The sequence below is a fragment of the Acanthopagrus latus genome, chromosome 20, assembly GCF_904848185.1.
Source record: "Acanthopagrus latus isolate v.2019 chromosome 20, fAcaLat1.1, whole genome shotgun sequence".
NCBI classification, from domain to species: Eukaryota; Metazoa; Chordata; class Actinopteri; order Spariformes; family Sparidae; genus Acanthopagrus; species Acanthopagrus latus.
The window spans coordinates 13,381,239-13,394,485 of NC_051058.1; the positions used below are offsets into that span (position 1 = coordinate 13,381,239).

Here is a 13,247-nt window from a genome sequence, read left to right on the forward strand (position 1 = left end):
TTTCATGTAACTTTCAGTCTCCTATATCCACCAACCATTGGTTTCTTTTGAAATGGAGTCACTTAAGTGTCTTTTCTCATTTCTATGAGTTTATATACTTCCACTTGAGAGCAGGAATTTTGAGGAGAGATTGCCTTTGAATCACTGTATAGATAGTTAGGAGACAAAACTAGGAGAATAGTAAGGTTGTCACAATAACAATTTTTGTTAGACCATATGTTCCAGAAATGATTGTGTAATAAATGAAAATTACCGGCATTTTAAGACCACTTCTCGAAAAACACACGTTTGTTCACTTGTACATTTTTTGTTAAGATGTCGAGTATGTTTGCAAAAATCGAAAATGGGAAAAAAGATAAAGAAAGCACGGTAGACTTAAACTGCTCTCTCCAGGATGCCGGGGCAGCTGCTCAACCAAGAGTGCCAAACAGATGAAATCACTTTCAAATAAACTGCCAGTTAAAGGCTGTCACGAGTAATGGTGACAGCTGTGTTGTAAACAAGCTTCATGAGTTTATAAAGGGCTTGCTCAAGAAAGAGAAAGATGGTTTTTGCAGTCTGATTTAATATCCCCTTCATTACTTAATGATGTTAATCAAGCAAACACTGCGGTCGCCAGAGCAAAGTCAGCATTCGGATTTGTTTTTGCCCACTGATGGTGCGTTATATAACGTAACTCAGTCATTCATCGCTACCGGGCTATCAGGAAGACATATTGATACCCTGTAGGATGTTTTTCACTGCTGATCAAAGACATAAACACGCTCAAGAGCGGCACAAATATTGCATCAGTGGAAAAATTGATATTTCCTTGAGCGTGAATTGATGTGCTGGGATTTGAGGAGGTTGTTTTCAAAGCAGGACTGATTAAGGGAGATGATGAAACCTGCGAACGGGGCCAAGAAAAGATAGAATAAAGTACACCACAGTTGAGCGTTTTAAAGATTTGAGTTTGTGATTGCGACTTAGAGGACTTGGGTGACGACTTAACGGTTTTAGCGAACATGCCCGTGATGTCCCGAGTCGCCCGTTTCGAAGCTCAAGAGAAGCGCTTGACTCTCCCGTGTCGTTCCAAACGCTCATTATTGTTCTACAGCTTGCTGTTGGAGCAGAGAGCTAATTAGATTCTTGTTATATTCACCCAGCATGCTTTCCAGGCCGATCCCACCAAGTAGAAGTAGAACCTCGTTTAACCTGGAAGCGAGTCTGATTGCAATGAGAGGCCATGCCTGCCTCGTTAATTTGCTTAAATGAAATGCTTGCGCCCGTCTCTGCTAAGATGTGGTCCGTTAACGTTGATGCGGGACCTCAAGCATCTCAGTATGCGAAAAGGCTGCCAGACTCCTGACAAGACCTCCTTGTTCAGGAGAAAATCTGTTCAAAATCACAAGGAGAAAGGTGGTACAGAAGAAAAAGTCTTTTTTCATGTCTTCTCTGAATGAAAATAGTTCACAAATGATTTTGACATTGAGTATTTGAATGCTGGCCTATTTTTGTCTATTTTAATCCTCGGCTGACCTAGCTAGACCAAATATCAAATAAAATAACCTTCCAAATAAAAGTGATGATTTTTTCTTCTGTGCAATCCAATGCTGGTCCAATGAGCTAAATTTCACAGGGAAGCATACATTTAAGTCATGTCTTGCTTGTCCAAGTCCATAGGCTAAGCTGAGGTTTAGCTTTCATTCAATTTGCATTGCTTAGCTTACAGACTTGACAAGTAAGAAAAAACTTCGACCGTTCATGAACAAAAATGAAGGGGTAGGCTTTGTTACGATAGATTAGCTTCCAACTGTTTCCCGTTTTTATGCTAGCCAAGCTAGCTAGTGATCTGCTGAATTCATAGCCTCAAAAATGTAAACCGCATACATGAGCGTGGTATCATTCATGTTGTCTAACTCTTAAGCAACTTAGGTGTATTTTATATCTAAGTATTCCCAGTAAAATGTTTTTTGCTTTGCTTTTTACTTGCTTTTAAGTTAAGTTATCTTAAAAGGAAAATAGTTTGAGTGAGCCATATTATTTAGTATACTATCATACAACGCTGATTGAAGGAACATTTTGGATGCTAACTGGGCATAATCCTGCAACAGTTCACTTGTTAACATTATTAATTACACATTAGCTTAAAGGTGCAATGGGTAATAATTGGCCACCTGTCGATTTCAAGCTACAAACAGAGAGGAGGCAGCATGTCAGCAGAGTATCAACTAACTGCTGGTAACTGTAGCTGCTGTCAGCTCGTCAGCCCAGTTAGCAGTGCAGTTAGCTGTCCGGTTAGCTGACTCAAGTTGAAGCTCAGAGCACCAGGGGAGTATTGGTATTTATGCCACTATAACAGGAGCGCAGGAGGGTGGGTACCCCGTTCTGTCGGCTAGCCAGTTAGCATGCTATCTTTAGACTTCTTTGACATGACATTAAAACTCCCTTACATGCGATAAAGAATATATATCACATGTATTTTGATATATAGTTTTTATGTTTAAGATGCATGAACACAAAGTTTTAGGTGCACAGTGAACGCTGAACTTTTGACTTGATGGGAGGCTAGCACTTGTGCTTGAAGGCCGTCAGAGATGAAAACGAACATGTGTAGTCCAGATGCACAGATGGGCGCAAAGACATTCTGATTAAATTTAGATTCCGCTAGTTATTTTTGGAGCAAAATAATAAAAAAGAGAGAGTTCAGCCAGACTGAAAGAATTTGCCTCGTTCGATTGATTCCAGCCAGGGTCAGACAAGGTAAACAGATGGAGAGAGCACTGAAAATAGTATCTACCAATTCTGCAGGAAACATTTGTTCTCTGATCTCAGCTTTTTTGGCTTTGTGTTGAAATGTCATGGAAGATTCCTCTAAAATTTCAAACAGTGTCTTACATAAAAAAATGTAACAGCAACAGACACAAGTGCTGAATACAAGCAGACAGGTTTCTAGTCTTTTATCTTAATCTACCCAGGCAGAAATCAAACAAAACTTTTGTTGGTTTTCTTGATAATGAAGCAAACCAGGAAGTACAGCTTGAGGCATGAGGAAGAGAAATTCCCATCATGCATGATGACAACAGACAACATTGTCACAACTTTATTCTCTTTATTCTGTACTCTTTATTCTTACCCGCTTTTGTTCAGTGTGTTTTAATGGCGCCACACATGCATTTACGTAGCTCAGTGCACCGTAACGCTCTGGCCGGCCGTAGTCTAAGATTCCTTTTGGCCGTTCAACAGAAAGTGAATTGTTTATGCAGTGGAGGCTGCGGTCACTCACTGGATGTGCAGCGGGCATCTGGCCAACCCGTAGCCCACAGAGACGGCCTGCTACAGACCTCCCCGTCCTGTCAGCTGACTCCTTTCCCAGGGTCCCCCAATCCGAAAGGCCATCAGAGTCAATCTTTGCAAACACACAAGGAGGAGAAGCTGGAAAAATTGTTTAGATTCATACCGAGCGGCCAAACATGAGCAGCTAAACAACCCTTGTAATGTAGTTTTAATTGTTTAAGCAACATTTGGAGGTAGGAAATGGTTTTAAGGGATCTTTGTCAGTGTGTGAGCAGATTTTAACGACTTTACATCCACTATGAGTCTTCTGGTGTGTGTGTGTGTGTGTGTGTGTGTGTGTGTGTGTGTGTGTGTGTGTGTGTGTGTGTGTCTATATGTGTCAGAAACTAGCGGTTTTCCACGGTCCTCCCACCACGGGGCCTCTCAGTAGAAGTTGACTCAGCTTGAGCAGGAGTCATTAAAAAAAAAACACCCAGCTCGCAGTGGCTCTGGTGAAAGCCTCTCGTCATATCCGAAAAGGCAGAGCTTTACCGGAGTCTGACACCTTATTTTGCAGAAATTTCCAGCCATTGCGGAGGTTCTTTGATGTGCGGGAGTATAGGAGGAAGGAGGGAAGAGGGCATGAACGTACTCCCACCATGAGACCCAGTTAGTGATCAGTTTGAGCCGGAAGGAGCCACTGAAACAGACTGACTGACAGTTTTAAAATAGTTCAAACAGAGAGGAGTAGTTCACTCCTTACGCTTATCATAGTTGTCTGATTTGTGTTTTGTTTTATGGGGATTAGAGTTCAATTCTTAAGTAGAGCCAAAAGATGATTACACAGGAGAAGTTTGTTTTTTACTTTCAACTTTAATTTCAGTTTTAGTTACAGCAGTTTGGTTGAAAAGGGCAGCCGGCACAGACTCCTGCCACAGGTATTGATTGATACCACTGTTATTTCTTAAAGGATGCATTTAGATTTAGCTTAGCAATTGTAACTAGCTTTTCTACACGTTAAGATGATGTGCAATGGATCATAAAAACTCCAACACAAGAACAAAAGTGTGAGGAATAAATTAAAAGTTCTGTTTGTTTGCTCCATTGCAGGTTAGCATGTCCAGCTAACTAGCTTCTTACCTCCAGCAGCTAGCCTAGCTAACCCGGAGCTACTACCAAGGCTAGGGAGAATAAAAGGCCCCTGCTCCTGATAACTCATCTACTGTGTGGGAGCACGGCGCTGGAAACTAGGCTACCATATTTGTCATCAGAGCTAGCACTACAGCACCAAGTTACTCTAACTGAGCTAATTTCTGTTGTGGTGTTAATTGTAAAACACACTACTTGAATACAGAATAAATATAATCCATGATTTGTTCAAGTATGTTAACCAAGGGTTAGCTATCGGCGTCAATTAGCGTAGCTTAACATTAAGCATGACTACAGGGGGAAAGAACTAGCCATGCACCCTTTTTAAGAACAAAAATATGCCCACCACCACCTAGCTTGGATATTAATACGTTGACGTGGTTTGGTAGTCTGTACACAATAAAAATAAAGCTGTACTTTTTAAAGAGCTACGCTAGCAGTTGCCACCTGTTTCCATTTTTTTATGCTACGCTAAGCTTTTTATCTATACAAATATGAGAGTGGTATCAATCTTCTCATGTGTCAACAAGCAAATAGGTGTATATTGTTTAATTGTGACTTGTTTTAGTGTTTTGTACAAGTATGTACTAGTATGCTATCATAGGCTTGCTAAATGAAGGGAACTTTTTTGATGGTAATTTTGGATAGTACAAAATTACAACAGTTAATTAATTACATTGTATCTTAACTGTATGTACTTATAACTGTGTGGAAACAAGCATTTAGCTCATGATAACACAGCGACCCATCTAAAAATACATCAGAAGGTAATAGCGTAGGCTTCATTCTGTGGGGGGATTTCTTACATTCCAGTATCTAAGAACAGCATGACCCCCCTCCTCTGATATCAGCCCCACCTTTCCCTTTAATAAAGTCTCTCTTCTTTATCCCTCCTTCGGTCTCGTCTTTTTGCTGAAGTGCTCACACACACTGAGGCCCACTGTAGCAAGGGGGCCTATTCATGAGGCCAAGAGACGGCGAAAGGGAAAACACAAAGAGCTCCCCACACAGTGAAGAGGGCTGTGAGCTCAGCGCTGACCCCTGAAGGATGTGTGTGGGCTGCACCCAGACACGGTGGCCCTGCCGACCGGGGGCCCAGGCTCCTCCCCTCCCCTCCTCTTGGACTTGACCTTTCGCTAAACTCGCGCGACTCCCAAAACAACCTCAAAACAAGACTCGCAGCTGTCAATAGAGGCGGGAGGAGAGTAACGACTGGATGACACAAAGTCTGAATGGTTATCGAGCGTTGCCAGCTTAAGAAAACCTCTGAAGTGTCTCTCCCATGTTAAATGCTGGCAGCTTGAAGCACAAAGGAATGAAACAGCGAACAAAACTAGCTGCTGAATTCAGTGTTAAAAGACAAGGCCTCTACTTGAACCCCCCCTCCCGCTCTCAGCCATAAATTCAAAGTATAATTTCTTGAATATTTCTTCCTGGAAACTTCACAGGCTTTTATGCTGCTCCTCATTTTCTGGTGGGAATTGTGACAGTTCTGGTCCACAGCCATTGTTTTAATAAGGAAGTTTTTGGGAAATTTCTATTGTAACCACTGAAACCCTCTTTCTCTGTCTGTGCTTCCAGTGCTGGACCAGCTCCTGATGGAGCTCCACCGCTTCCTGCTCATCCTGGACAAGGAGACCCTGAGTGGGAATGCCACCGTCCAGAAGGGCTTGCTCTCGGATCTCCTCCAGTCTTACAGAGCCTCCAACGGTATGAAGGAAAACACTCAGATGTCTGTAAAGAACACATGTACAGTGGGAGGACATCTTCGCTTTTATGTAGACTGGTAGGCTCACAAACACCACAGGTAGGAGAGCATCTAGTGAAGTGAAAATGAGAACGTCCTACACACCTACAAACGATCACATCATTGTCTTTCAGTGGCTCTTGACTTTATTAAAAACATGTGATTTGGCTGTCCAGATCGATGGAGAAATACAGCACAGAAACTACATGACCGAATTCTCAATTTTAAATCTGTTGAGGAACTGAATTCGCCGGGTATTTTGGAGAAATTCTCTTTTTTGACATGTGCTACTGAAATAGATGGGGAGGAAGTGAACTGAGGAATTGGAAACTGCGCTGTGATGTTATGATACCGCAAAACATAATGGCAGTATTAGGTTAGCATACTTTTTAATCAACCGGCTGGATATATTTAGAAGTCTGAAAGAGACTAGAACAGTAGAGTCAGCCTAAGACACTTCTGAACAATTTTTTTTTCAGCATGTTTAGGTACACCCCAGGCAGTGGAAATGTATTGCAAATACCCCAAAAATGAGAAATAATGAGTGAACTGAAAAAAAAAAAGCCCCTTGAGTTTCCCCACAAGGCTGTCTGATTGTGTAAACCGCAGCGCTCAAAGACACTAGATTCCTTGTGTCTTTGGGTATTTTGCTGTAATACAATCTTTCATTCCTCAGTGATAAAATCTTGCCTGCTCTGTTATGACTTGATATTTGCCTCCATTGAAGGTTCCTGGAGAGTCACTGCAGTGCTAGGATAGGCAAAATAAGCAAATGTTTTGTGGTTGATAATATATTTATTGGCACACTCTCAGGCCCTGATGGCGCGTTGAATTGAAGGCACGGCCCGTTATCACATATGTTATCTTCTGAAGGTGCCGCATTAGCAACAATCTGCGAGCGTGGTCATTTCAAAAGAAGTAAGTAGTCCAAAACATTTCCCCAGTTCCTCCCTCCTGTTTCCTGATGTTGTGGCTTGTGATTACATGACAGTTTAATTGGCTGAGGTCTAACCACAAATAATGACAACTTTGCATTTAAGAGCTTTCGATGCAAAGCGCCTTATGCAATAAGTGGCCGTGCGCTGCCTTTTCCCACAATTCAGTGAGCTTACACTGTTGGCCGTTTGGCCCTGAGAGGAGCCATCAAGCAGCCAGCTCTGGTATTATTCTGCTCTTGCAAACTCTGCGTAACCACCATGTTATAATAATACTCTCGCAGGCTTCTATTAACAAATACATTTGGGACCATTTATCCCATTTTGGTGGCTGAAAACCACACTGCGGCGGGCGAATTAAATATTTCTGCCTGCATTTTCTACTTCCCTTGCAAAAATGATCAGATTTTGCGGTTATTAGCACAACGCTTACAAGCGAGCCGCATGATCAGAATCAAAGTGGCTCCTGCTTCGTCTTGGGGCGGTGCATGGCCCCGTCAACGCGACCCGTCAAACAGCCGAAGACGTGTTTGTTTTTCTTGCTCACTGGCTCTGACACTAAACATGGAAATGTGGCAACTGCTGGTGGGCCGATTGTGATTGACGGTGCCTGGAAGTCGAGTTAGTTACTGTGTGAACCGGTGCTGCACAGGGGCCACGTCCAAGTTTAAGCCCCTAGGTGTGGGATTAATTGGGCATAACGAATGGCTGCTGCTGCTCCTTCGTACATCTCAGCTTTTATAAGCTGCGAACTTTTTAGCTTTTGATCCAACTCATTTGCATTCACTGACACTTTTTGATTGAAAAAGCCATTTTGGGTCTCGCTGTTCCCTCCCTGTCTCCCTCTGCCTCACACACACTGACACACACACTCCAGCAGTCGCACTTTTCCATGTTCAGGTCCTGGACTCGTCTCTCTGTACTTCCTCTCCTGGCTCCAAGCTGTATCATTTTTCCGAAGCTGCATTTAGCCTCCGGGGACGCTCAGTTCCTTTGAGCAGCAGTTTATAAATAGCATTTCAAAACCCTGTTTCCCTGAAAAATCTGTTTTCACTGTACAGGCAAAACATCATTTCACTCTGCTGTTGTTTGGTTTCACCTCACGATATCCATTTCAAAGGAGGGGAGCTTCTCCAGAGTATCAGCCCGATGCGAGAGCTCTGTTTGATTTCCTCTCGGGGTATCGTCTTAGTCAGCTGAAATATTTAATTCAATGAAACAGCCCTTCTCCGGAACAAATTCCCATAACAGGTTACAGTAACCAGCTGGAAACTGCGATGCCAAAACCACAGGGTTTATTGTTCGAGTGAAGACATTCATTCTAACTGTTTATGTGGCAATGTTATGGCGATGTCCTCGCCAGCTTGTAATTACCCCGCCATGTTAGGACCGGCATCAAACCAAATACAGTCCTTTTCTCACCGAGCTGACTTCAGCGGCGGGCATATGACACGAGGTTTCATCATCTCCCCTTGTTTCCTAAATGATACCATTGCTAATGCTGACATGCAAATATTTACACTGGAGTGCAAAGAGAAGTCAAGTCCGGTCTCTGACGATGGAGCTGATCAGGCAATTTAACTAATTTGTGCTCTTATTGTCGTCACAGGAAACCACTTCAATTATTACGATGTTTTCTGATTTTCACTTTTAATTTGAAAGCACGCTCTCTGACTCTGAGAACTTTTTTATGCCCATATTGGATAAAAAGAAACTTATGGGCCTCATTCGTCTTTGTGATTGTAAATTGCATGCAGATATTGAGTGGGAGTAAAATTCAAAGCTAAACCATACTTTTGATTGTAACGTAAACCCTTTGGAAGTCCAGACCGGTCTCAGGAACAATATTCAAACCTTCAAAGACACACGTGACACAGTGCTCTATCTGTGCGGGCAAGGAGCGCTCTGACTAATGTCCGATGAATGCCAGCCACGGTGAAAGTGGGTGTCAATAATGGGCCCATCTGTCGGCACAATGGGCCACTTGTTTGGGTCAAGTTCCCCTTTAATCCTGGACTTTTGACAAATATGACTAAAATCTTTTTGGCACTAAGGTGGAGTCAGATTCTCAGATCGGTGTTACAAATACATTCAATCTTAAGCAATGTATCCACGCTCTGCTAGTGATCGTATCCAGTGAAGATGCATTGTGTACGATACATTGAGAGGTCTTTGTCAAAGCTGTTGACCATAGTGAGCGTTTTAGGCTGCTATAGTTACATGAGCTTTTGTAGCATATATTTTTTTATAGATAGTAAGTTAAAAAAAATCCATGGAGAAAAGCAAGGACTAAGTTTTCAGAAACTGTCTTCCATAAGGTTGTGATGTCACTAACCTTCAGTCCCCGCCCCCAAAGTGGCCAATGTTGCACACCTGCAGAACCGATGCAGAGACAAGATGACCAGTGCCTGCTCAGGCCTGTGAGAGCCGACCAATCAGAGCCGTGGACTAAGGCAGAATATCTTTACCTTAAATGTAATGCTACAGACAGAAACTTACGGCACATATTTGTCTAGCGGTATTTAAATTCAGTTTCTTCAGTTTAACACAGTGTCCGTGGTAACAACCCAAAAAGTAAAACTTCCTGTGCTGAAGCATGCTCGTGTCTTCTGTTAACCACCTTTTGGTGTCTCTTCTGTCACAGGTGCAGACGAGGAGTACATCTACATGAACAAGGTTGTTGTTGGTGGGAAGGACAAAGACGCCAAAGGTGTGAGTTTCAAAAGGTTCCACTTAGAAGTGTGATACTGACAGTTGGTGATGATTTCCTTTCTAACCAGTATGTGAAATTAAGTCTATCTATAATCTATTCTTCCTGTTGAAAACATTGGGCAGTGACGTAGCAAAGCATTTTTAGTCATGCTAGATCTAAAGACAGCAACACTGGTCAGCCCGTGCTAACATAAGGTTCACATTTTTGTTTTTGTCACGGCATCTACTGGAGGGATTGCCATCACATATAATTTAATATATAAACTTTGATGATCCCTTTATTTCATCGTGCACCATTATCAGGTCACATTTTTAATCTGCCCAAACACACTGACTCATTCCTTCAATTCAATTTGCCTCAGCTGTACTTTGTGTTTGATGCTAATTAGTAAGCATGCTAACATGCTATACTGAAGATGGAGAACATGGTTAAAACATTATATACCTGCAAAATGATCATCAAGTGCAAACTTTCAATGTGAACATGCTATGTAACCACGCTGATTTTAGCATTTAGCTTAAAAGCACTGCTGTGCCTAATCTGGGGAAACCCGGGGAGCAGTTGTAACAATGTTACCTACAATAAATTGTATCCAAATAGTTCAAGAGGATTTTGAGTAATGACATTAATACCAAAAGTTGTTACAATAGTCCCCAGTCTCCCCTTTTAGCCTCACAGAGCCCTCAATCTTGTTAGAAGAGACTCATCCAATTAGTTAGCATGTCTGAGTCAATCATTATAGCCCAGCAAGTCAAGTCATTTTACATTCCTTTCAATTATGCGATAGTCTACTTGAAATAAGTATCAGAGTACATGTTTAATCTGACATTTTTTTATGTTTGAAAAGGCTCCTACTTGTAGTGGGAGGTTGTCCAAGTGGGTCAAACATAAGTTCACACTTGTTGTGTTGTTGCACCTCATATTCAGTTTGACATAATTCAAGTCAGCAGCAGACAAAAGACAGAATAAGCTGCCACAAGCAGCCCACCCTGCCACAGCTCCCCCCACCTCTCTCACCCCCATTTCCTGTCTGTTTCTTCACCATCTGAGACTGACCTGTTTTGTTTGGACAGAGTTGAAGAATGTGGTTTCAGCGAGCACTAGACTTAACACACGTATTTTCAGCAGCGACGCTAGCAAAGCCACAGGTTTTTCTTTCGCAGAGACTGATGGAAATAGGGGGCTGAGATGCGAGAGTGGAGGTCCCTTAACCACTGATCATGCAGTTAACCTGAACGTTATGTTACAGTGACAGACATGTCAGACCCTGCTGAAGCACTGTCAGTCAAACAAGACGATTTCCTTGCAGTTATCTTACAAGTTCTGTCCGTGGGAACACCTCAGTTCAACTTACAAGTCCTGAGCAACAAAGTCATGAGATCCACTTGTCTTTTCGCTATCTAAAGGATGTTGTGGAGCCGAGTTCATGCTCGAGACAGAGATAAATGAATGGATACGTGACTGTGTCCAAGCTCTGCACTTTTATGTAGATCCACACATCAGCGTTCAAGTAGAAACTAGGTGAAAGGGGACAGAGGAATGCAGCAAACATTGGCCAGTGAACAGTGTTAGCAGTAATAATCATAATCATTATCTATCAATCAATCAATCAATCAATCAATCAATCAATAATCATTCCAACCTCAAGAGCTTGAGGATGCCAAGATAAGAAAACAGAGAAAACATTATTTGCTCTCCTGCAAACAGGATTCCACACTTGCATCTCCCTCTTGGCTAAACATTAAGCTCCAGCTGAAGCAAAGCGTTAGCTTAGCTTAGTTTAGCTTAGCTTAGCTTAGCTTAGCTTAGCTTAGCTTAGCGGAAATACCATCAGCAGTGGAAAAGAACTAGTCTGACTTTGTCCAAAGGTGACAAAATCTGCTTAGGAGCACCTTTCAATGATTAACAGGTCATGCCAACAAGGTCTGAAAAACATATTAGCTCAAGGCTCAAGCCATGGACGAGGGATAAAATGTTTGTTTATTCACTAGCTAACGCACGGAATGCTGAATGCTAACTCTAGCTGAAATTTTTGACAGGAAAAGTGAAGATAGCGCCTCTTCAGACCCAAAAAAGGTTGTTAGCCTGACTGGAAACATTTCTAACTTCTCTTTGCTTCCTGGTTTAGTGGTCCAGTATCGTTTCCCACCCCTGAGTCCCTGTTCGACCCCTAAACTTAACATCCAGAACTTTCAAATTCGCTTTTCTTGCTTTGAGGAAAGTTTTACAAATACAAAACCTCATGGATCAAAAATCAAAGAACAGTTTTTCAGATGTGTCTTTTGTTATGATGCTCAAGTGTAGTCAGTGTGTTACCCGCAGTAGATGACCTGTCAGCTCTCCCCCTGTGTGGAGAAGCAGCGTGCAGCACCGACAGGGAAGCAGAGCGTTGTCACCTACTGCAGGTAACACACTGACTGTGGATCAGTACCTCACCCCACCCTGCAGCGAAACACCTGAGCTATGGCCATCATTAATGAAAGGGCAAATTCGCTGATCCTGTAAATGCAATGTCTTCTTTAATTATCTTGATCTTGTGTGTGTTTTGTGTAATGGGGTTGTTGCTACCACACAAATGCCTCCCCTGTATTTGGGTTATGTGGTCACTGTAATCGTAACAATGAAGGGTCTGTGCTCACAGTGAGGGTTGGGGATCCCAGGAAGTGGTGATATGTATAGGAGACATCTGGACATCTGGAAATAGTTTTGAATAAAAAAAAAAGGGAAAAAAATGACATGAACCGTTTTCTTTCGTTTATCCCTTAAATCCTGTACAGTCATTTCACAACAGTCAGTATAAATGTGCAAGTTACGATCTCTGTCACGCACTGACCTCCCACTCCTCTCCGTGTTTTCATGACCCAGATGACAGAGCAGACACCCTGGTCAATGGAAAAGCCGGAAAATACATCCCTGTCCCACAGAAGAGCCTTCCCGACCTGCCGCCCCCCAGAGCAGTAAGTGATTACCAGCTCGATTTCATTAGAGTGGATTATCATGTGAAATGATTTGGCTTAGCGCACACTGCTTATTGAGCCTCTGCCACTGAGACGGTAATAGTAATAGCATAATTGACCCCAGTAGGGCTGCTGAACTCGATGAAGTACATGGGAAAGTTCAGTGGAAAGTATGATATTCAACAATAAAAAGAAGGAGCCCAAGGACAAATTCCAACTTAAAGGTGCAGTATGCAGTTTTAGGGAAGACGTTTTTATCCAAAGATTAAATTGACCTATTATTTATGCTTCAATAAATATAATAAACAAATGTTATGACTGAATAAACAAACTGACCTTAAGGACAACAGAATATCATACTGTTTGGATTTGGCGGACCCCGCCACCTTTGTAGCTTCAAACCTTATTTTCATCTGATAGCAGCTTGTTTATTCAGTTATGGAGAAAACACATATTTCTGAGTGTGTATTATTGCCTAATTAATATTGTAA

At 42.2% G+C, this 13,247-nt stretch overlaps 1 protein-coding gene and 1 long non-coding RNA gene across 3 annotated transcripts in view; one reads left to right on the forward strand and one right to left on the reverse strand.

Moving 5' to 3' along the window:
• LOC119009994 overlaps positions 1–13,247 on the reverse strand; it is a 42,428-nt gene that overhangs the window by 8,833 nt on the left and 20,348 nt on the right. Inside the window, exon 2 of the long non-coding RNA XR_005071866.1 lies at positions 3,266–3,388. This is a non-coding gene — a long non-coding RNA (uncharacterized LOC119009994). The remainder of the gene's footprint in view (positions 1–3,265; positions 3,389–13,247) is intronic.
• Positions 1–13,247, forward strand: part of afap1l2 (actin filament associated protein 1-like 2) — a 39,992-nt gene that overhangs the window by 7,724 nt on the left and 19,021 nt on the right. For both annotated transcript variants that reach the window (XM_037081785.1, XM_037081786.1), the window contains exons 2-4: positions 5,986–6,114; positions 9,731–9,796; positions 12,665–12,756. In XM_037081785.1, the coding sequence (XP_036937680.1) occupies positions 5,986–6,114; positions 9,731–9,796; positions 12,665–12,756 (287 nt within the window). The remainder of the gene's footprint in view (positions 1–5,985; positions 6,115–9,730; positions 9,797–12,664; positions 12,757–13,247) is intronic.